Source organism: Lygodium microphyllum, chromosome 3 (assembly GCF_053477565.2).
Source record: "Lygodium microphyllum isolate KBCC chromosome 3, Lygodium_microphyllum_v1.1.10, whole genome shotgun sequence".
NCBI lineage: Eukaryota > Viridiplantae > Streptophyta > Polypodiopsida > Schizaeales > Lygodiaceae > Lygodium > Lygodium microphyllum.
In genome coordinates, this window is record NC_141137.1 from 122,312,454 (window position 1) to 122,338,368 (window position 25,915).

The window sequence follows — 25,915 nt, forward strand, 5'->3', positions numbered from 1 at the left end:
TGAAACATAAGCTCGATATTATGGACACGAAATTACACTCTTTTCAAGAGTATGTAACAAAGATGGAAACCATGACAGATCAGTTGGCAAATATTGGAATTGACGTAGATGACAAGGATTTGGTTGTAGTGACCTTGAATGGTCTTGGACCTGAATATAAGTTGTTTGACATGTCTATTGTAGTGAGATTTGAAATGCCAAACTTTAATGAGCTGGTCTCATTCCTTATTCATGAGGAACTGAAACTGGGTTTGGCTACTAGCTCAAGTAGGTTGAAAGGTAGAGATGTAGTTTTCTACTCTAATCAGAGAAGTCATGGTAGTTGTGGTAGGGGTTAATTCCATGGTCGAGGGACTCAACAAAATGCATCCCAGCATATGCAAAATCAACAAAGTCATAATGCTAGAGGTAGTGGATACTCTCGAGCAAGGGGGAGATCCAACTTTAGGGGTAGAGAATCCTGGTAGTCATAAACTATACATGATATTGCAAAGATGGATAAGGATTGTCAGTACCATGGCAAGTATGGCCAAATTGCTAAAGAATGTCAGAAAAAGCAAGCAAATCAAAGAGGCAAATAGTAGGTCACTACGCCTTGTCAAGTCACGTAGAGCATGAGAGTGGTGATAGGTTATTTGCCTTGACTTAGGTATGGAACAAGGCTACTCAACAAGAAAAGACACATGACATTTGGTATATTAATTTGAGAGTGTCAAATCATATGACATCACACGAGGAGTGGTTTGATGAAATGAAATTAGGTACAAATGGCTATGTATGTATTGGAGATGACACTCATCATGACATATCCCATACATATGTTATTCTATTGGTCATGCCTGATGGAAAGAAGAAGAAACTATATGATGTTTTGCATGTTCCATCAATCACAAATAATTTGTTATATGTTGGCTACATAGTTGACCAAAACTTGTAGATACGCTTTAACAAAGATGGTTGTTTTATAGAGGAATATGATAGAGATTACAAAATTGATTGCAAAGGGAAAAATACATACTAGAATATTCCTAAGCTGAAAGCTATAATGTTTGCTCATGATGATGTGAGTGTTAGAGACATAGATATCTGGCATAAATGTTGGACACATATATCTTCGAAGGAGGCTGAAAAAAGGAGATTGTTTTGGATCTTCCAAAATTCAAATATAGTGATTTGGGATAGGTATGTTCACCATGTTAGTTTGGGAAACAAGCCCTTTTCCTTTGTCAAACATACACAGAACAATAGTAGACTCTTGCAGCTTGTTCACTCGAATGTATGGGGACCCGCACATAATGTATCTCTTAGAGAGTCTTGATATTATGTGACCTTTGTGGATTATATTAGTAGGTATTCTTGGGTATACATTTTGAAGCATAAAGATGAAGTTTTGGATAGCTTTATGGATTTCAAATGCCATGCAGAGAAAGAGTTCAATGATTATGTATTATGCTTACGGTTTAATGGTGGTGGTGAATGTGTCAAATGAGTTTCACATGCACTTGACTAAGCATGGGATTAGGAGAACAACTAACATGCAATTATACTCCACAACAAAACGAAGTGATTGAATGAAAAAACAGGGTCATTATGGAAGTAGTGAGGGCAATGCTAAATGAGAAAGATATGCCTCTTTCTTATTGGGTTGAAGTAGTTCTAATTGCTATTTATGTCATGAATGAGATACCTATAGCTGACATACATGAGAAGACACCATCTGAACAACTTTGTGGTTATAAGCATGACATTAGACAATTGAAAGTATTTGGGAACATTGCATATGTGCATGTACCTTATGAAAAACGGAATAAACTTGATCCAAAAGGCTTTCTTTACGAGTTACTCATAGGAATAGAAGGCTTATAAGTGCTATGTTGCATCTACTCATGAGGCTTTGATTAGTCGTGATGTAGTATTTGATGATCTAGCATTCTAATGTGATGCTAAGCAAGTAATAGTTTATTATGGCTCTTCACAAAGTATATATGATGGAATGTAGGATACTACTATTACTACTACTAGTGGACCTATGCATGATGTATTTGCTAGTATGAGTCCTTGGACAGGAAGATTACACAGTCATGGATCTCATTCCATTGACACAGATGTGTCAATGAGGAGGAGATTGGACATGGATAAAGGCAAAGAGAAGGCACTTGATGGTGTAATAGGTTTGTTGACATCAAGATATGATTCCATTGATAGCTTGGAGCTTGGCATACCTGTAATTGTTACACCTAGTGTTAAGCAAAGGTATGCATTGCCTCATGAGAGGGCAGAATCACATAGTGTACTATAGCTACAAATATCACAAATAGAAAGATAACCTGTTGATAGATTTAACAAAGTTTGAATGAATGCAACCAAAGAGCCAATATTGCATAACTGCTTACAAGAAAAGAACTGCTACGAGATTGAAGAGATAGCATTGGAGTGACCGCAATGATAACAAAGAATATCACTCTTATCATAGATGCCACAAATGATGCATATGTAAAATTGATCATATCAATAGAACAAACGATGAGATGATATTTGGAATCCAAGTCATAACGCAATCTATGAACCAACAACTAATACTACAATGTAGCAAGCACCCACACAAGGCATTGAATAACAAAGTGGTACCACAAATCAACATTCTCACTAATACTTGCTTGTACAATCATCAGTTTGTAAATCTCAAGGATCACTCAAAAAGCACTTCTATACATAAGGAGAGTGTTCATGCTTAGACTAGTCTATATGATGCTCTCTTGGGGGTTTTTTTTGGGGGTATAGTTGGACTTCCAAATCCATCTACCTTTGCACCAATATTGTACACAATACTATCATTCACACATACATAAATAACATATTTCGACACAATTCAACATAGATCAACTACAACACACTGCATCTTAAAAACATTGCAAAGACTTCTTCCAACAAGTAGAAAAAGAAAGAAAGAAAAATTATTTTTCAAAAACTATCACTTGTATTAAAATGTTTTTCAATATACTAACACAATTACATTTCCCTCATTTCTATAGATTAACAACATCTACAAAGGTAAAGATGACTCCAAACGATGTATATACAACACAAACGATGCTACTTAGAATCCATAAAGCTCTAACAGAGGGATCCATGTTTCATGCTATGGTTGGTCATGGTATTGTCTCTTTTGGTATGTAGGGTACACATCTATCTCATATGCAACTAGAAGTTCATGGACTTCATTGGGCAAATGTATCCTTGAATGGTTGATAGAATGCAAAATCCATGCACAATTCAAGTATGCAACTGGGCATATTTGGCAATGCATTAGGTTCTCTAAACATGTTTGGTGTACATGAGATTGGCATTGGTAAACTAGATGCAATGTAAAATAGTAATCAAGTTGGAATTGTGGCAAATTTGCCATTTTTGCAATGATATGAAAGTTTTTAGGATCTCGGTGATCCTAAGGATAAAATACCTAGAATATTGTGCCCATGGGTGTGTTTTGGGGCAAGCAAGGTTAAGAAGTTAACTTTCCATGTAAATTCATCTAACCACATTGAATTATGTATGGAGATGTCCAACCTATACATTCAAAATCACAAGAACACCCAACAACAAATTGAGTATTATCCTATTCATACACAACATTGTAGGTACTTGATAATAAACTAGATGAGAATGTGAATGTTGTCGGTCAAAGACCATCTACATACATTGATGGCTTCACAAATTACAATGATCTCTAAAATTTGATGGACACATCCAAGCTTAAACTCAACAAGAACTCGATTTGAGAATATAACAGGATTGTAAAATGGTATAAACCTTTTTATTAACTTCAATATTATCTTTTTCATTAGAATCTAACTCCACTAACACAAACACATTTGATATGTAGGACTTTTAAAAGATATACTTGACAAATTTGAACTCCAATACGAAGATACACACAGTAATCCACTACAAATAAGTGTTGCCCAAGTTTTACTAAACGCAAAAACAAACAACATCTCCATATTCATAATTGAAATTCTACATTATGGATTCAACATCTTGCTTGAGGCCTTGGTAGAAGTAACAAAAGAAGAAGTTAACAAAACACCAAAAATATACATGCAAAAGAATGACTACACTCATGGTTGTGAAAAGCATATCGTGACCATTGAAAAGGTAATGTAGTTACTTAACAAAGAGGTATACAACCTAATCTATGGCACACAAATTTATCCATTTAGTGCTATCATATACCTCCTAGGCAAGTATTCACACACAATTTTTTTAAAACTCACAATATATTTAATTAAAACCAAAAAACTATATCTAAAAACAACAACATTTCTCATAGAACAATAGAATCCAATAAACTAACAAGAAATCAAACTTCTAACGGCACTAGAACAACAACCTCATCTACTATGAATGCTGCCATTAGCTCAAGCACAGCTACATTATCCAACACAAACTCCAAGTAATACCTACCCATCATTTCAAAAGTAATATAAAAAATAAACAAGATCAAGCATTTCATCTACAACATCATATGCAAACAAAATGAAAAGGTCTACACAAGCCACAACTAATATTGAAAAAGAACTCTAGCAATACCATTAAAAAAATCCAACAAAAAAATGAAAAAAGACTGCCAAACCTATTAGTCATTCGAAGAAAAATTAAGGTTAGCATTGAGATGATGGAGAACAGCATAGAGAAGGCCAGGAACTTAGAGCAGAACATAAATTTGAAAAAGAATGCAACTAATGCAAGATACAACAACCTATATGGACACCCAATAAGATATAAAACATATCACTTTTGAAGATAAGAAACTTGATTTGGCATAGAAATACATTATACATGATATATTCCATGCTTCTTGATGCTGAATAAATAAGTACAATTACTCCACTTTGTACATGATTATTTAAAAAAATGCATATTGAAGTAAATTCGTTGTTTCTTGAACTACAATAAGATATACAATAATGTTTAATAGAATTGTTAATTTTTCAATATTCATGAACAAAATAGCTTATCTACATTAGATGTTAATTGTTTTGCAGAAGATTCACAATGCCAAAACAAATGTGTTATGTTCATCTTTCATTTCTTAGTAACAAAAACTAAAGCACCGATCTCCAAACGATTCAAAACCAACCGCATGATTGCATGTGTCAACCTAGTTCATTCCATATTTTAGAAGGATCATGGCTCTTGGTCACATGTAGTGAAATTCTTAAGATCCCTTACTCCACGTAGTGGATGAGTAAGAGCAGGTCTTCAAAAGAAGGAATACTATCTTATGGCAGGTTATTAGGTAGCCCCTCAGCTCCCTATACAGCTGCTCAAAACGCTTGCTTATGAGTCGCCCACTATCTAAATGTCCTACCGATTTTCCCTCTTCTTTTCGAAGTCACTCTCGGAGAGAGAGAGAGAGTGTGTGTGTGTGTGAGAGAGAGAGAACAGCTGCGCGGGCGCAGAGAGAGAGAGAGAGAGAGAGAGAGAGAGAGAGAGAGGATGCGCGACAAAGTGCTGGAAAGGCTGCGGGCCATCGTGAGGGACTGCTTGAGCAAGCACCTTTACTCCTCAGCCATCTTCTTTGCAGACAAGCTGGTGACTATGGGGGGGCATGCCACCCAAGACCTGTACATGCAGGCGCAAGCCTTGTTTCTGGACAAGCAATATCGCCGGGCGCTCCACCTTCTCAGAAGACATCAGCTAGTCACAGCAGACCTTCGATTCCGATACCTCGCAGCAAAATGCCTGGTATGCATGTAAGGCTCATTTCTCCAGTTACATTTTCGATATTCCAATGGATCACCAAATCTTCATGTTATTGTTTCTGTTTGAGCTTTTCGACTTTATCAATCGTGTTCTAATTTATGAATAAGATTGACAAGAGCTCATCCTTTGACAAAAAATTCCTCAAAGTTGAGGGAATTGATGTGTGCTTGTAGCAAGGCATGTTGGAAGTTTAGTTTGTGCTATTTCTGTTGGGCTCTGATCTAATCAATTTACAGCAGCTTATCAGTGTGTTGCCTTCCTGTCAGGAGGAGGTTAAAGAGTGGAACGAGTGTCTTTTAATGCTGGGGGATAGTGATGTTGATGAACAGTCGAATGCTCATATGTCAGATGATCAAGATTCTGACTTGATGGAGAAAGATGCTGAAGATCAGGAGATCAATGTGAGTGTCGGTTTGCATGAATCTCTCTTATCAATTGAATTAGTCCATGGACTGCTCGTTCTGTGAAGTCAATCTTCATGCAGACTCAAAACATTGAATTGTCAAACTACTTGCAAAATTCTCCATTCTTAGGAGCCTTTCATACAGTAATCAATCATTTAGACAATGATCTACTTATTGTAGTCTAGCAGATTTCCATACTGGAGCTAGACAAGCTTACCTTGCTTATTGTATGTTTATTTTGAGCAAGTGGAGGCTTGGAACCGATGAGTAAAATGCCATTTTAGTAATGTACTATGCTGATGTGTTCATGAATTGATTAATAAGTCTTTACATCAATTGAGCGTTTTAGAGAGAAGTGAAGAGGGGACTCGGGAGAAACAGTTGCTATGAAATGTTTGCAATAGAATTTAGATTCATCTAATAGAATTTAGATTCATCCGATGTTTAGCCTAGTCAAGAGTTATTTTGATGGCTGTGTTGGAACATTTGAAAACTAGTAGTTTCTAACAGTTTGACTATATATCCTAGTGTAGACTACAAGAGTATTTCAAGTAAGGTGGTATTTTTCGATGTGTGGATAATTGTTGACATGTGACTAGTATGCAACATCGATGTGTGAACAATTGTTGACATGTGACTAGTACGCAATATCTTCCTTGTAAGTAAAATCTATATTTGGGTATGAAACAAAAATATTAATACTACGCGTTCGATTGCTCCCTTGCTAGGAGACTTGGGATATAGTAGGCCCACCCTCTCTTGGTGAACTTGTGAAACAACAAACAAATATGAAGCTTAAAACATGGAAGGACAAACCACCACTTATGGAAATACACTAGGGCTAGTGGAGAGGCATATAAGTGTATGGAAACGAAATATTGATATTGCATCTTGGATTGCTCCTTAACTAGGAGACTTGGGAGACATAGTAGACCCAAATTTCCTTGTTGAAATCTTGAAACAATAGACAAATAGAAAGCTTATAACATGGAAGGATGGGTATCTATGTGTGAGAATACACTAGGGCTAGCAAATTGTTATAGAGTGGATGAGCAACACAACCAACATAGTGAACTCAATGAGAAAGTGAGATCCAAATAAGTAATGAATCAATGTGGAGTACTAGGAATGGTGTTCATATTAGAACGAGCCAAACCAAGTGTGAAGACTCAAAGCAAAGGATGGAAATTGGAGCACATTGGTCAGGGATACTTCGAAGAGATGGTATGATTTGTGCAGAATTGCAAGACAACATTGAAGATATCATGAACATAGGGAGGGGGTGTGAAGTCACCCAAGTAGGTTTTGGAAAGCATAGACAAGAAATACTTGATACCAGATAAGTTTGGGAGCAACCCAAATGTGGTTGTTTAGTGTAGAGGTTGAAGGATAGCAACGACACATTTGGAGATTGCCCACACAATTGATATGAGCATATTTGATGATAAGGTAGCTTGATGTATTTGTGTTTTGCATGCAAGACAACGATGTGTCAAGTATAGGCAACAATAATAGTAGTAGGTATCAAGAAAGGATTGAGCAACCAGAGAGACAGTAGGGTTTGCAGGGAGAAACGTAGAGTGTGTGTAGCAAACACTGAGATGAGAAGAGAAGAGAAACTTAGATGAATGAAACGAAATAATGAAGTGAATTTGATACAAGGGTGCTGTAGCATGAAGGATGCCGTGGAGCAAGGAGATTGCCAAAGAATCCTCTAAGTGTGCAAATGCAGGGAGGATGAGGTGTCGCTTTGAGTAGGGAGATTGCCAAAGAAGCCTTTGAATCTACAATGTAGGGATGATGAGGTGTTGCCTGGAGCAAGGAGATTGCCAAAGAGGCCTTTGAATCTACAATGCAAGGATGAAGAGGTGATGCTTGGAGTAGGGAGATTGTTGTCAAAGGGTGAGGAGCCTCCAAGTTGGCAAATGTAGGCCTGAAGGTTGACGTAGCTGTTGGAGAGTGATGGTGGAGAAGATGGAAGAGCCAGAAAATGAGAACACAAATGCCAATAGTCTTTAACGATGATGACGCCAATTAGGAAGTGTGACATTTGATGAGGGGATCAGCTAGGATGCAAAACATAAGATCCAACTAACTTTGATGATGATGCTTGCTAGTAGATGAAGACAGTCAACAAAGAAAAACCGCCCCGACAGTCAAACGCAAGGTCAAGATGAATGCTTGGAGGAGGAGGAAGCTATTGGCAAGGTTGGGGTATTGACGCTAGAGTGAGATGTGTTGTCGCCAAGTTGGAGAAGCTAACAGAAGAAGAAACTCGGACACAGAGGAAGAGAGAGACAATTTGCAAGAAGAGAAATCTCATTCAACAAAGAATGAATGTTGAATAGAGAAGGACTGATCAATCCTTGTACATAGCCCACAGTGCTAGTGAGGCACTAAATTAGGCTGATGATGACGGCAGCACTACAGACGGAGGAAGATGATGTAGCCAAAGAGCGCACTTGCCAAGGAAGGAGGGAAGATGATAATATATTTGATTGCCAAGTGGGTAATGGCTAGAAATAGCCAAATATCCCAAAAACTGGTTGACTTGAAATTTGAGGCAAAAAATATGGCCGACTAGCATTTAATGTTGATGCTAGAGATGCTGAAAAAAATCTTGGAAAGGGTAGATAATGTCTAGTAGGTGAGGCAAATTGAAGAATGTAGAAATTGCTCGGGAAATGCATATAAAATCTTGATTGGAGGAGAAAATGCATTGGAATGCAATAAATTGAGTGCTCTAGAATGAGTTACCTTCTTTGTCAAAACAAGTGATAGGCATGTTAGAGCTCCTAAAGTTCTCGTTTGACTTAGATCGAGGCTCACAAGCAGGAGATGATAAGGCATGGCAAACATGATTGCTAATATCTTCTCTCAGATCTTGGATGTGGTGGAAGGCCAAGGGAGAAATGGATCTTGGTGTGGCAAGAGGAATGTCAATGTTGATGACATCTGTCAATGAAGATTGTCGATGAAGAAGTGTTGAGCTAAGAAATGTCATTAGCCACTTAAACAACCCCTAAATGGCTTATTTTATGCCTATTTTAGGCTTACTATACTTAAACCCTAAAATAGGGCGCGGTTCAAGAGAGTCAAGAGTGGGACAAACTTTCTCTAAATAGGTAGTTTGCCCTCCACTCTTCTCAACCTCGTTTTTGCAGATATCATGTCTTTTTGCTTGTTGTCCACACCTCAGACGTAGAGGATATCGTGGTCCAAGCTGGCCATTGTTGTCTACAACAATCTGGCGCCTGTTTGGAGTCCATTTCAGCCTGTTGACTGTTACTATTGCGTTTCCTTGTTGTCACTAGCTTGCCATGCCATCAACCGGCTTGTGTTTTGCTGTTGGCACTGTTGCTTGCACAGTTTTCTCTCTCCTTAGCTATTGCCTCATCCTGCAAGCTGTCGCCTAGCCCTAACAAGCTGCATTTTACTATTTTCTCTCTCCTCAATTTGCATTTATTGCATATTCTCTCTCCTCGTTGTTTGTATTAGATCCAGTACTCACTGTTGCGTTTGGTAGTGTTCGACATTCGGAGGCTGCCTTGTTGCATTTTGGGATCTGTTTGAAGCATGACACACTCTCCAACTCATTACCCTTGTCCTAATCCTCCAGATACAAGAGTTTGTGGTACAATATTCACTCTTTGCATAGTGTGTTTGCTGCATGAGCATCGTATATTCAATAGTCATTTACTTTTTTATTATTTGTGCTCATTGTCTCTGAGTTACCCTAACCCTTATTGTGTTTTGTATTATCAGTTTGTGCTTTGTCGTACGATTAGTATTGTGTTTTTGTGTTTAGAGCATTTCGTCACATGGTATCAGAGCCAAGTTCTCTTTGAGAAACCTTAGACTTGATTGGAGAGCTCATCTGTAGAAGTAAGAACAACAGAAGGTTTAGATGACTTTGAACATCGACATACCGTTGCAGACTCTATAGGCAAGCATGTCAAGAAATGAGCAGGAGTAGGCCTCCTAGCTTGCCCTTGCTAGATTTGGCATGGGTGAAGAAACTTCGGACTACCATGGAGTCCATTGAGCGTACGAGATTTCAGCCATTTACAATCTCATCCTTATGCATAGTGCTTAGTAGCAGATTGAAGGTAAGCTTGAGTTTTCTTCTTTAGATTCAGTCCACAAAACTTTTAAGCATGTAGTTAAGATGGAATTTGCACTTTAGATTGACCATCCTCAAGTGGAAACTGACATGGATTACATACCACTTTCATCTTACTTTTTTTCTTCAATGCTAGGTATACATAGTCTCGTTTTTTATTCTATGCTTTTTAATTCTTCTATTTCTAATGGTTAAGAAGATTCTCTTGAAGAAGAAGTAATACATAATATCTTTTGGTTTAGAAGTAATTAGAAAGATAGATATTTCTTTAAAAACTCGAGACAAGGTAAGAAAAAGAAGCAAGAACTTGTAAGTATCCTTTCTCCTCCTTTTCCTTCAAATAATTTTGTATCTCATGGTCATATTGGAGTAGATACATCTCATTTTCTTTCCTTTAATTGACAAAAGGAACCCATGACGTTTCCTGCATCTTCTCTCGTCACAAATCCATTTGGGCTCCATCCATCCCTCCCTCATCTTTTGTTGCACATTCCTTTCAGTCTTCATTAAGTGCACCTATGTATTCACTACACACCACACTGGGGGGTCCTCCCTTAGACAACTTTTGGGACTCTTTTTTTCTCCTATTCGGGTGGAGTCCTCATGATGAGATCTCATCCTCCCATATACACACTTTCAAGTTTTCCCCCTTCAAGGCATTCTCCGAGTGTGGATCATTTGGTGCTACAATTTGCCTCTATGATTTTGCCTAGTGGACCACTTGGTCATTCTATTGTGTCCCAGTCTACTATTAGACAAGATTATCGTGTCCTAGTGCCTCCACCTCCACCTTCGACACCTTATGGAAACACTTTTGTTCTAGTGTCTCCGCAGCAGTCGACACTCATTGGACATCAGTAGCCTATCTTTGCCTATCCTACTTCTTATCCCCTTCCTTATTTTCCATTATCTTATCCACCTCCATCGATACCACATGGTTCTAGCTCCTCATCTGCCAAGAACTCATTCAATGAAAGACTCATTTCAATGGGTCTAACTATACCACTTGGTCTAATTTGACAAGGAATTTTGTAGATCTAGAATCTATGGGATCTTGTGCAGACCTGCACTTGTTTCATAGAAGGTTAATTGCTTATGGAAGGCTTGTAATGCATCCGCTATAGTTGAGTTGATGCAGGGCTTACTACTTGAGTTTCATTCTTAGCTTCAACATTTTGACTTAGCATCAGACCGCTCGGTATACTTGATTGACTGCTATGTGGCTTGGGATAGGACTTCTTTGATTAATCTTGACCATAAACTTTAGATTTTCACCATCAATGATAATGATGACCTTAAGATCAAGTTGTTCGAGTATCGGCAACTCCTTGTTGAGTTTCCCACAAGGGGGGCTCCTAAGTCTCTTGATGACCAACAAGGTCACATTGTTTCTAAACAAGCTGCTAAGGAAATACTTTAACTTTGTGCGGCAGGTCATCTTGCAGTTCACTATGTCTACATTTTATGAATTTGAGTCTCAGCTCTTGTGTTATGCTAGGCTAGTTGATCAGTTTCATGGGGCATCTCTTGTAGTGGGGGCCCTTGTTGCCACTTCTTAGAAGGGACAACAAGGAAAGGGTAAGAGACCTTAAAGTTTCACTCATACCTCATCTAGTGAGAACTAAGAGAACAACCAATCTTCTCAACTCGATCATCACACCTCGAATGCGGCATGCATATGGGAGTCCACTTCCACTTCACCAGAGAGCAAGTTAAGCTAGACACTATTTGCCTAGAGTTTGTGCCTTTAAGTAACAATTTTGCAGACATTTTGACCAAAGTGGTTAATTGGCCGATCTTATAGTACATCCTATCTCGGATTGACTTGGGTCCACCCTCCTCTACTTCAGCTTGATGGAGAGAGGGTGCTTTCCTCTTGCTTCTCTCTTTGGTTTGAGAGGGGGTGGCTTCTTCTCTTGTTCAATGAGGATAGTGTTGATGTTTACAATATAGCTTTAGACATTTTAGACATTTATTATTTATATTGTGCTTAAGGACATTTGTAACTTTCTCTTGCTTCTTTCTCTGGTTTGAGAGGGGGTGACTTCTTCTCTTGTTCAATGAGGATAGTATTGATGCTTACAATATAGCTTTAGACATTTTAGACATTTATTATTTATATTGTACTTAAGGACATTTGTAATGTCATCCGCACTGTGAGGATGACATGATTGTAAAAGGCATTGGGATAGGTGAACAATTCCCTTGTGAGGGCACTGTTGCATTGCATTTTCCATGAGCATGATATCTTGCATAGCCCTTTGCATTACCCCATGCATTGGCGTTCTGTTTATGTAAACGTGCATCTATGCGTATTTATTCTTTTTTGGTCTCTCATGAGTGGTCGGCTCTAGATTCACCGTATTGCACATGGCAGTTCTCCACTGTTTCCCTTGTAAAATATTGCACGGCGTAGTGAATAGAATCTGAGAAAGAGATAGAGAGTACACAACAGATAAGAGAAGAATCAATAAATTCTTTAACTCCAAACAATTGATACAAAGATGGCTCTGTCCACCCGTGTGCTTCCACTGTGTGAAGCTTAGATGGTGATCTAGACAGAAGATAGGTGAAGAGCTTAAGGCTAGCTAGAACAACAACTCTGACTGGGTGAAAGATGAGTGATGGACGGCTGTGAAGGGGTTTAGCTTTTATAGCCCGCGAAGGCTGTTAGGTCGGCCTGACTGACCTACCATATGAGCCTTCACTAGTCGGCCAGGGAATATTCCAAGGAATATTCCCTTTACCATCGGGCCGGGGGCGTTGCCCTCGGATTCTCGCCAGGGGGCCGTTGGCCCCCTTGGGACCCCCCCAGCCAGGGGCCGCTTCCGCGGCCCCCGGACCCCACAGTACGGGCCCCTTTTAACTCCCTTACCCCGCAACTCGGTGCAATGCGCCTCGAGTTGCTACCAGCTTAACCACTCCGTCTAACCCAAAGATTAGACCCAGAATGGTCACCTTTTTGCCATTCGGTCACATAGATCTCATCTGATATATAAGTCAGGACTCAACCAATGTCTGGGCTTGCATTTGGCTTCTCCTGATAATGGGGGCCTTACAACTTTGAGCACCATGGATCATTGGTAGCACCTAATGAGGGTGGGGCACTGATCATATCTAACATCCCCATGCTTCTTAGCCCACTTTTCTATCCTAGTTTTGGGTTTGAGAGGGGATGTTGAGCTAAGAATTGTCATAAGCCACTTAAACAATCCCAAAACAACTTATTTTATGCCTATTTTAGGCTTATTTTACTTAAAACCCTAAAATGGAATGCGGTTCGAGAGAGTTAAGTGGGGACTCCCAAACTTTTTATAAATAGGCAGTTTGCTCCTTCCACTCTTCTCAATCTTGTTTTTGTAGATTTTAGGTCTATCAGCTTGCTGTCCACACCTCGGACGTGGGGGACGTGACAGTCCAAGTTGGCTATTGCTGTCTACAATAGTTTGGTGCTTGTTCTTAGCATTCCACCCGTTGTTAAAAGTTGATTTCAGCTTGTTGACTGCTGTTGTTGAGTTTTCTTATCTGTCGCCAACTTGCCATGTCATAAACTAGCTTGCGTTTTGCTATTGGAGCTGTTGCCTGCACAATTCTCTCTCTCCTTAGTTGTCGCTTCATTTTGCAGGCTGTTGCCCAGTCCTAACAGGATACTTTTTGTTGTTTTCTCTCTCCTCACTCCACGTTTATTGCATATTCTCTCCTCTCTGCCATCTGCATGAGATCTAGCACTCACACTACTACTTTTGTTGGTGTTCGAAATCTGGAGATTGCCTTGCTGTGTTCAGGGATCTATTCGGAGTATGATACACTCTCCAGTTCATTATCCTTGCCCTAATCCTCGAGATATGGGAGTTTGTAGTACAGAATTCACTCTCTGCAGAGTGTTTGTTGCATGAGCATTGTATATTCAACAGTCATTCACTTCATTATTATGTGTTTATTGTCTCTAAGTTACTGTAACCCTAACTGTGTTTGTGTTATCAGTTTGTGCTTTGTAGTATGATTGGTGTTGTGTTTTTGTGTCTAGAGCATCTTGTCACAAAAAGCTCTCAATTCCCTTTGAAACAATAGGGACTAGAAAATCCATAGGTGCATCACCGAGATTGTACCCCTCTGAAAGGGATGGGGGGAATAAGGGAACCACCAAAGGAGAGGGTAGGGAATGGGAAGAAACATGTGGAAAAGATGGTACACATGTGGGAATGGGTGTGGCAAGAGACAACTGCCTCGGAGGACCCTACATAAGAGAAGGGGAATGGAGCCTGTAAAGCTTGTTCTCTTGCCAACCTGTTGCGATAACAGCCCTTGTAGAAAAATTCTCAATACAATGGCTTGTTAATGAAGACAACTCAAGTATCAAGCATAATAAGGTCACAAACTGAGAGGAGTAGAAAGTCCAAGTTTGGAACATAAAGGGCTTGTGAAAGGGAGCTTGATGCGCGGTTGGGAAATAAAGACAAAGTGCCAACACCACGAATAGGCATCGAAACAATGTCACCAATAGTGATTGAATTCTCAGAAGGGCATTGATCTTGCAACAAATCACCTTGTGGAGTCGTATGACTAGAAGCTCCATTATCAACCAACCAAGGCCTCTCAGAAGATGAGGCAACTAATGAAGAAGGCTCCTCCAAGTCAACAATATGAAGGAACACTGACATATGGGTAATTGTTGGAGTAGAGGTAGAAGGCTTAGATGTTTTAGCTCTATCCTTCGCTTGCAGACGAAGATGAGGGTACTTTTTTCGACATTTCTCCTTTGGATGTGTCACCTTTCCACAATATGGGCATTCGGGCTTTTGCGAGTCGGAGGCGGAACTTAAAGAACTCTCATGTCTTTTAGCCTTTGACTTTCCTTTCTTCTTTGTCCCCCCTCTCGAAACTTGCAACAAAAGCTTTGGTGGAGGTGGATCCATTTGCTACCTCTTTGGTGTGCTTGTCATGCTCCAAAACAAGTGGGGAAAGATTCTCCCATAGGAGCTTCTCACAGGTTCTTAATGTAAGAAGGTTGGTGTAGAAGACATCAAATGGGGGAGATGACAACTGAGTCAAAAGAATCATGATCATATCCTCTAAAGAGATTATCCTACCAAGGCTTGCAAGCTCATCCCTCATGTCCTGCAACTTGTTGATATGATCCTTCATGGAAGGAGAATCATCAACAACGAGCATCCATAATTTCTTCTTGAGAGTAATCCGGTGGGAAAATGTCTTTGGATGATACAAAGAAGCAAGCTTTGTCCACACTTTTGCCACTTTTTGCAACTTGCATACATGCACTAGGACAGAATCTTGTAAGCTCATAAAGAAGAAAGATCGGGCTCTAGAGTTAAGCCAATCCCATAAGGCCACACGATCCATCGATGATCCAACGGTGGGATGCTTCACTGGATGGGAAATAGGCGGCGGGTAACAAATTCCCAAATATATTGAAGGTACCAAGGATACACTCCACCTTACACGACCAAAGCGAGTAGTTGGAACCAAGCCGGTCTCCTTTGGGTAAGCAAGGGAGTACAGGCACCTGTATCGAGGTTGCCATGAATGCCATATGAAGGCTAGTAGAACGGGCCTTTTGTGAAACATGGAGAGAACAAGGAGGAGAGGGATCTCATACAAACGAGCTAGATGACCTCTGGTCGTTGCGTGAACTAGTATGAAAATCTCTCTGTCTCTTAGAGGAAGGAACAAAGACCTCATTCTTTGAGTCAGCAAAGAAGTGGTATAAGACTTCTTCGATATCCTGCAAGACACCCACAAGAAATTTGCGTTTTGGCAATAGACATCCCTAAAATAGGAGGAAATAGCTATAGGATCACAAGAAAGTTGATGTAGAGGGTTCGCGTGGGGGAGATAGTTGCATGCACAAGGACTATGTCCATTTGCTGACGAGAGTTGTCACCTGACCAATGAACACCACATTTGCAATAGAAGATTGTTGCTTGACCGAGGGAGCTTGTTGCCTCTAGCAGGAGAGGAAGTGAGCAACAAAACGGGTACCCTGCACAAGAAATAGTAGATGCCTCCAAGTAGAAAGTTGCATCTTCAACAAAACGCTAATGTGGCAAGGCCGCCTGGCAGTCTAAGGTGGTCTCATCTACAAGAAGTCAGCTTTGTGTCTCTCTTAAGCAATGATACCATGCTCTGATACCATGTGAGTGTGCAACGGAAGAAGGAACTTGAACACAGACGAAGAGAGAGAGAGAGACAATTTGCAGGAAAAGAAGAAAAGAAACTTGTAGTGAACAAGGAACAAATGTTGAATACATAAGGATTGATTGGTCCTTGCACGTAGCCCACAACATTAGTGAGGGCAAGAGATTAGGTTGATGATGACGGTAGCCTCGGAGACGGAGGAAGATGACATAGTCGGAGAGTGCACTTGTCAAGGAAGGAGGGAAGATGATCATATATGTGACTGCCAAGCGGAAAATGGCTATAAATAGCAAAATGTCCCAAAAACTGGTTGACTTGAAACTTGGGGCCAAAAATATGGCTGACCAGGATGTAATGCTGGTAAAAATGCCATAAATGCTCAGAAAAATCCCAAAAAGGGTGGATAATGTCCGATAGGTGAGGGAGGTTGAAGAATGCATAAATTGTGTGGGAAATGCACATAAAATCTTGATTGGAGGAGAAATTCACTGAAATGCAATAAATTGAGTGCTCTAGAATGAGCTACCTCCCTTGTCAAAATAAGTGACAGACAGGTCAGAGCCCCTAAAGTCCTTGTTTGACTTAGACTAAGACTCACAGGCAGGAGATGATAAGGCATGACAAACATGATTGCTTACAAAGTTGATGCTAGGCTGGGAATGGACTCCAAATGCAAACTTGATGTAGAGTAGATAGGGTGCTTGAAGAAGATGATGGAAGGAGAGAGGAGAGACAAAAGTCTCAAAAGAAGTGAGGGTGGTGAGACTTTGAAAATGGGGAATGTGCCGTATATACCACCTATCTCGAGTCTCACCCACTAAAGTCTTTCAAGCAGTGCTTTGACTCTCTTAGAAGGCCCTAGAAAGCTTTTTTGGGGCTGGAAACTGAAAACGAAAATGAAAATGAAGAAGGAAAACTGTATGGAAGCAAGTGCAAGTTCTAGAGCTTGTTGATTGAGGTTGACATCTTGTGTTTAGTGGTGCAAGAGCAACATCATGTTGATGTAGACTTGCATGGACAACACAAAGCTGCATTTGGACAGCCACTAGGTTTACTATATTGGGATGATGAAAGCACCAGCAATAAGAGCACGTGTGGCGGTTGGAAATCAAGCATTGAAGTGTGGAGTGATGGGATGAAAAATGGCACAATCCTTGGTTTGTTTTTATAGAACTTTTTGTAGAGAAATACTTGTCCAAACATAACAAACACAATTGTACGACAAAGAGAACATAGTTAGGGTTAGGGTAACTTAGAGATAATGAACATTGAAGAAGATAATGAATGCTAAATATATGTATGATGTTTAATACAACAAACACACTTTGCAAAGGTGAAATATTGATCCCAAACTCGTGTTTCTAGGATCAAGGTAGAGAGTATGAGCAAGAGAGTGTCATACTTTGACATATTTTGAAACGTTGGAGACAACTTTTGTGAATATGTTTGACAACAACAAATCCCAACAAGATGTACATTGGTCGCTAGCTATGCAAGAAGAGTTGGACTCTATTGCCAATAATGGTATTGGATCTTGTTGAGTTCCCGCTTGGTAAGAAAGCTATTGGCACTAAATCAGGTTTTAAACTTAAGCACAAGGCTGATGGCACCATTGATAGGTATAAAGCACGTTTGGTAGGCAAAGACTATACCCAGAAGAAAGGCATTGATTATGAGGAGACATTTGCTCATGTCTCGCATGAGTACAATAAGTTGTATTATTGCTACGGTTGGGCATCATGGTTGGAAAGTGTATGAGTTGGACATAAAGATAACATTCTTGAATGGTGACCACAAGGATGTTTATGTGACATAACCACTAGGGTTTGTGGTGAAAGGAAAAGAGCACTTAGTTTGCAAGTTGCATAAGGTTCTTTATGGATTGAAACAGGCTCCTTGTGCATAGTATTCAAAAATTAGTGCTTACTTAGCCATCATTGGGTTAAAAGACAGTCCAACTGCTCCTACTCGCTATGGTAAGAATGAAGGGGAGGACTTGCTAGTTATCATTCTTTATGTGGGTAATATGTTGCTCATTGGACCTAGAGAGGATAAAATTGTAGATTTTAAGGCTGATTTGAAATATGCTTTTGCTATGTTAGATAGGGTCTGCTTACATTATTCTTTGGGAATTCGATTCACCCAAAATCAACATGGTATCATCTTGTCACAGTCACAATATATGGACAAGCTTTTGCATATGTTCAACATGCAAGACTGTAAATCTATGAGTACTTCGAAGGTGCTAGGGCCGAAGTTGTCCATGAGCACTCCTATGGAGCTAGGGCCAAAGCTGTCCATGCATGATGGCAGTGAGATATCTGATGTCGGAATTCACAGCCAAGTTGTTGGCTGTCTTATTTGTCTTTGCAACACACGCCTAACATACATTTTGCAGTATCTTAGGTGAGTAAGTCTATGCATAGCCTATGGACAGTACATGGGCAAGCGGTTAAGTGGATCTTTCGCTATTTGCAAGGTAGTCAAATGTATATATTACCATTTCTCGGGGGGTGAAACTTGCAACCACAGGCTTACAACAATTTAGATTGGGATGGTGACTCAAACACTCGGTAGACTACTAGTGGACATTGTTTCTTTCTAGGCCGTTCATATGATCTCATGGCTTTGCAAGAAACAACCGATAGTGCTTATCTCATCTTTTGAGACTCAGTATAGGGTTGCTCTCATCGCAACAATTGAATGTGTATGGCTGCATAGATTGTTGGCTGATCTATAGATCTCATTGGAGGGTCCTACATGGATTTTTTTTTTTTTGACAATTAGAGCGCTGAAATCCTATGTTTCATAGTCGCACGAAATACAATGAGATTCACTATCATTATATCAAAGAATGATGTTATGCAAGAGAGATCAGCTTGATGTATGTTTTTACATCGGAAATATTGTAGACGTTTTCACTAGAGCATTACCACACGAGAAGTTTGAGGCTTTTCGAATGTCCTTGAACTTACTACCCTTTGGTGATCCATTTTTATTGTACTTCATCCCATTGGTAGTGCAGGGGTGTTAGAATTTGCCAATTTTGGGCAGTGCCTAATGTAATTTGTGTGGCATGAACATTTATTAAAGTCTCAATATATAGTGTGCACCTATTGTCATAGGATATCAAAGTAGTGACATTAGGCTCTAGAGACTAGAGTAAATAATCATAACTCTAGTTAGTAGGTGGAAGTGTGGTTAGGTCAACCTTAGGCCTAAACCTTAGTTGTACTTTCTTTTATGTTTTTGTTTTTAGCAAGTAAATACATTGCCATTTAGCTCATAGTCTATTGCTCACTGTCTACTCTCTTGTTTCTTTCTCCTCCATAGCTGGCTGCTTGCTTTCATAGCCCTTTAGGATGAGGCTAGCTCGTTGTGAGGACTCTAGCCCCCTCTAAGAGAGTTTATGGAGATTTTCCCTTGATAGGAAAAACTAAGTGTAAGATGAGGTTGCTCTCTAGATTGCCTTTGTTTTTGGGGAAATTATAATGTTAGGCTTTATGCATGCCAAAGTCGAGCTCTAATATGCTAAGATGATTTGCCTTGAGTAGAGGAAGAAGTCAGCAAAAGATAGCTTGAATAGATTTGGTTTGCTTTGCTCTCACGAAGCCCCCTCCAATGGCAGGACTTGAAAGATGCACCACATACACTTGAGAGTGGATAAGATGCACTTAATCATGCAACTCTTGACTTAATCATGATACCAATGTGCTCAAAGGTGTGAGAGGATGAGATTGGGATCTAATACCATGTTGCAAAATGCATTATAGATATAAAAAACAAGTATGGAATGCAAATGTGATGCAATAAGGCACAATATACAAGAGGGGTTTCTTGTTTATTAGTCGCTCACAATTACAACTAGAATGCTCTCGCTCATTTGTCGAAGAGCTCTTTGTGGTCCTTAACGTAGGCACCTCTAAATAGGTTTAGGTAGCCCCTACCCTTAAGTTGTGTTTACACACAAGCCCTTATCTCACCCTTGTTCACACGCCATTGTAGGAGGCCATAAGGAAGTGAAAGAAGAAGACTCATCAAAGATATCCATGTTGAGGAAATTCAAAATTATACTTTATTTTTCACAAGCACTAGATGCTTGAAGATGGGAGGGGCTGTTCATCAACCGCAAGAACTTCAAGTTGGTCGAAGGGGATGTCCACCTCAACTTATAAGGTCAAGGACTGCAAAAAATGTATCCTTTAGCTTTCGCAAAGGCATGACTTTTTAACCTAATGCTCTTAGGACAGTTACGTTGGGATATTTAAGTTGTGCATATGTGAGACTGGGTTTATTATGGGGCAGTGAGTAAGTCCCATAGATTGAAGGTGTGGGGGTTGCACTCCACATTGAAAGACCACAAGGAGGAGTTGGAGCCATCCAAATTTTCCCTCTTGGGAAGGGAAAGTAACACAGGCGCCTGAACAAAGGGTGAATGATAGCAAGGTGTGGATTCTTTGTGGCATGCGAAGTGAAGGTGGGTGGGATGGAGCCTGATCATTGTCCAAATTAGGATCCGGTCTATGATATCTTTAGGCGATGATCCTCTTCATGTCTATCTTTTCGATCCCACTAGTCTGCGTGATCCTTGTCTTTGTATCATTCATCGTGGTTTTCATCATATTGACGGTCCATCCGATCATGCGAGTCGTATTGGTTATCCATTATTCTTCAATCAAGATACCTGCAAACACACAAGGAAACACAAGAAAACTGCTACATTTGAATGTTGGGGGCTCTATAGAGTGAAGAGGCTCCACAAAGGCTGAGAAAAGAGGGCAGCCTGCTGTAGAAGGGTCTTTGGGGCCAGGGATGATGAAATCCTCCCAAGAAACTCGTGTTTTGTTGGTGTCCAACAATTGGGAGGTCACATTATGCTGGAATTGGTGAAATCCCTCCAAGAGAACTTGTGTTTTCATGTCCTGCAAGAACAGGAAGGCCAGATAGGGCAGTAATGTAGAAAATATGGTGTAATTACAGCAATTCTATGAAGTTTGGTCTTTGGGCCCTGGGGGACTGCCCGAATTCCTCTTGTTTGGCAATGATATCATGCGAGAATGTGCAGTGGAAGGTGATGAACATGGAGAGGGAAGGGAAGAGAGAGACAGAGGGAGCACAGAGAAAGGAGGAACAAAACTGCACTGATAAAAAATGGAGGCTAGATACAGGTTTGCTTACTGCTGATCTGTGTCAGTGAGGGGGCCAAAATGAGGCAGAAGATTGCTGAAAAGCAGGCGATCATGTGAGAATGGAGGTGCTCAAGATCTGATAATAACAGACAACCTGATGGCAGCAAGCAACAAATAGGGTGTGTGCAGCAAATTGACCAACCTGCTCTTGTAGAAGGGGAAAATGCTGCCGACCGGCATGTAGTGCTGACGCTGGGTCTGACTTGCAATAAATGCAGCTGATTGCTGCTGTAAATCTGCTGCTTGCTTACCATGTTGCAAAATTGCAATGCAGCCACGAACAGTTGGAACAGGCCTGCAATAAATGCTATGAGGCTGGGAAAAAATGTAATCAGGTTGGAACACTGAAATGCAATGCAAAGATAGACAGAGCTCCTCTGTCTCTATCAAACTTTGACAGAGCTCACAGTGAGAGGGAATGCATGAATATATGGAATGCTAACACGGTTCCCATAGCACCAGCATTCCTTTGAGAGTGAAAACACAGCACTGGCAGGTTGGGAGCACCAAAATGAAGTTTAAAACAGTAGATGCCAGGCTGGAAAAGCCTATGACATGTGCCTGGATGACCAGAAGAGGGCTGGCAGGTCAGATATAGCAAACAAGAGCCGTCATCAAGGTTGCAGTCTCTGTTGCCAGCTGAGAGAAGTGGTGTGACATTGCAAGAGCACATTGTCATGACTTGAACAACATGATAAGAACGATATGGCTGAGGAACCTTTGCTTTAGTAGGATACAACAACCAATGCATAGCTGGTGTATAGGGATATAGACTGGAAGAGGTATTGGGCAGCAAGCTTACAATGAAGTATGCAATAATGCCATGTCAGAGGTGTAGTCAGTGTAGTCACTAGTGGAAGATGATGCATGCGAGCAAGAAGAGAAACATTGAATAAAAGAAATAGGAAGATGAGAAACTCAATTGAATGATGAAAGGAAGCTGACACAAGGCTCAGCCATTGCATATGCTATAAGTGTAGCTTCTGTGAGGGTGTTGGGAGAGAGGAGGTGTCAGACATATGCCAATGTCTGAAGTGATGTTGCCAAATGACAAGTGAGGCCTATAAATAGGCAATACTAGCCTAAAGGACAAAATGATCAAATGTGACCAAAATGATTGGACCATGACAGAGCTCCTAATGTCCCTCATTGACTCAGTGCAGGGCTTACAACTAAGAGATGACCATGACTGCAAACAAAATGTGCTTATTTTAAAAATGCTCCTAGTTGCTCCCATAATCCATACTGAAATTTGACTAGTCTAATCTTGATGGCTTTCCCAAAGTTTGAGATGGGCTGTACAACTTTAAAGATTTAATGGACTGTGCAAACTTTGGTCCAAGTTTTCAATTTGTGTGGCCATGCCCTGAACTGTGGTCAAAACTTTCGCATAAAGATTAAAAACCTCTCTTTCATACTTAATTCAAAGTTTCAGAATCTAACATTTGGAATTATAAATTCCAATGCCGTGCCCATGTCTTCCAAGGTTACCAATGCAATGTTCATCATGCCCATTGTGTCTAGAATTTACTTGATTGCTGGTGACATGAGTCTTGTGAATACCTTAAGAGGCTTTGTATAGACTTAATGTAGGTTGTAGCTCTAGTTCTTTTGTGGAATCTCTCAAGCCTTTATTATTTCTTGATTTTCTCTGATCAATACATTTAGTCGCCCTTCTCATTGCCAAAAATGTGAAACATTGAGTTGATAGGTGACACTAATAATTTTTCTTTTCTGTAATATCTGTGACACAAGTAAATGGGAATATTGTGGTAGTTTGAAAGATTTGACTTTTTTCCGTAGGATTATGAGTAACTTTTACTGATTGCGTGGGGCTACCAGCCACAAATATCAAAAACAATATCTCATATAGAAGCTTTTGTTACATTGCTAATTAATGAAGGAAATTATTAGAATAGTTTCTTATGATTGTGAGTGATGCCAATGTGCTTGAGAGGTTTGTGTTTGGACTTATGAGCAATGCATATGCTCCATATACTTGCACCTTTAACTTTGAGAATGAAGAGAGATTTGAGAAAGTGAGTTTGTGATAGTATTTGATGCCACACATTGCACTGTTACTTCTTCTAAAGGAACATGACTGTTTGCTAATTTTGTATCCTGTATTGAATATCATGATGTTGCCTCTATTTTAGTTTTGGAAGGTCTCACTTCAGATAAACTGCTTGTAAGTGATATAGCTGTTAGAATACAAGATCGTTTGACAATATGAGATTAAAAAACAAAGGGAGGAGGAAGGTAGGTGCATAACATAACATAAATGACCCATGTCTTGGACAGATAATCGCAGCAATCTGCTTGCTTCGTGGTAGGGCATTTGAGGCGTTGGAAAATCGTGCACAAGCATTACGATGGTATGTGTTTCACACCTCTACGAGTTGTAAAAGATGGATGCTGCTTTTTTCCAGTTTTCTTGTGTTTGGTTAAAGTTTTACATTAATAACATTAATATTTATGTTAATCAGTTGAAACCGCCTATGTAGGTAATCTCGCCAGGCTTTATCCATTTCTTGGTGGGCCCATGGGGTTTTTTCCATTTCCTGAATGAGAACCATCCACTTGATGCATAAGTTACACTTAAGGTTTTTTCCCCATAGAAGTGTTCTTTGACCAAGCAAGGATGCGAACCCCAAGAGACTTACTTGGCAAAAAGCTGCTGATTCGATGCCTCCTTACTTCTAGATAGTTGTCCATTGGGCTTCATCCATTTCTTGGTGGGCTTCTTGGGGCTTTGCCATTTCTCAAAGGCTCGCCAAGAAATGGATAAAGCTTGGCGGGCAACTATCTACAAGTAAGGAGGCTGCCAAGTCGGCGGCTTTTTGCTGGGCGAGTCTCTTGGGGTTTGCATCCTTGCTTGGGTGAATAACTCTTCCATAGGGCAAAAACTTGAGAGTACCTTATGCATCAAGTGGATGGTTCTCATAAAGTTTTGATGAGCTAGATTCCATTCTTGCCATAGGGGTACTTAAAATTAGTGGTGCTTTGCCATATGATATTGGTTTATTTGTGGTTGGTGTATCTAAGTATCGAACATTTTGTTTATTTCCTTCTCAGGTCAATTGGCTTAAGTTATAATAGTACTATTGGGCTTTTTCCTTTTTTGCTGCACGTAGTGGTCATATGATTTTAAATTCTTAGTTTTTCCATTATCATTTTGATGTATGGTAAACTAAGGATACATAGTCTCATATGAGTCATTAGCAAAAACAATCTATTGAAAGGTGCTTAACAAATTTTCATACAAGAAGGTTGGAGTGTGCATTGGCACCTAGGTCAAGGTGATTTGAACATGTTGTGGGTGCTGAAATGAGTCAAAACTAGTGTCATGAAAAGATATCATTGCTCTTTGTCTTCATTATAGTGTAAGAGGAAGTTTACCATAATGTCCTCCCTATTGAATGATGAGCTTGAAGTAGAATTAAATGAGAAAACTACAACATAGATGTATCTAGATCACCCTTGTATAGTGCTACAATTTTCTCACATACACATACCAAATGCCCACCAAACCTTGGTGCCCCTTGCAATATTTGTTCATTATTATAGAAAGAATCGAATAGACTAGATAGTTGTGATATGCCCTCTTAACCTTGTCAAGAACAAGCATTACAAGCCAACTTATCTCTTAAGTAGGGTGCTTAAAAGAGTGCCTAGAAGTTGTTACCTTTGTAAGTGGACAGATCTCGAATTGCAACTTGTTGAAAAATGGTCCAAAATAGAGAAATCTCTCTAGGATTCCTCTATTGCCTACAACTCAACACTTATGTAAGATATGAGCAAATCTCAGAGCTTCGCATTGCATCCTTGAATGCACACACAAATGTGCAAACTTAGATTTGGCTAGAAATGTGTTTGCTAAATCTCTTACTAAGTGTCACCTAGTAGGAATTTCATGCATCTTGTAGCAATAATGATGCTAGAAGAAATAGACAATAATATGGGCGTTCAAAATTCTTGTTTGTCATGTTTCTCCAACTTGTCATGTTTCTAAGTTTGCAGAAAACGGGTAGACAATGGAAACTTAGCTATTTTTTGTACAAAAATAGCGTTGTTAGTTAAAAATAAAAAGCACAAAGTTTAGATAGTTTTCTAGAAACAAAATCAAAATTTCAATTGAAATTGATCTTCCTTGGTTCAATTTCGTGGCAAAAATGCCAGGCCATCAAATTCAACATCACCTTATCACTATCATATCATTGTCATGTCACCATGCTGCAACATGATGTTTACAAATAGACGAACTATCTTGGAATGCT

General features: G+C 39.8%; 1 protein-coding gene across 2 annotated transcripts in view; it reads left to right on the plus strand.

Moving 5' to 3' along the window:
- The first annotated feature begins 5,301 nt into the window (after window positions 1-5,301).
- APC6 (anaphase promoting complex 6) overlaps window positions 5,302-25,915 on the plus strand; it is a 62,254-nt gene continuing 41,640 nt past the window's right edge. The window contains exons 1-3 of one of the 2 annotated variants that reach the window (XM_087674732.1): window positions 5,302-5,748; window positions 6,036-6,167; window positions 23,940-24,013. In XM_087674732.1, coding sequence (XP_087530858.1) covers window positions 5,500-5,748; window positions 6,036-6,167; window positions 23,940-24,013 — 455 coding nt within the window. In that variant the 5' untranslated portion in view covers window positions 5,302-5,499. Of the gene's footprint in view, window positions 5,749-6,032; window positions 6,168-23,939; window positions 24,014-25,915 lie in introns of both variants that reach the window. The other variant, XM_087674731.1, reaches the window with a different exon arrangement.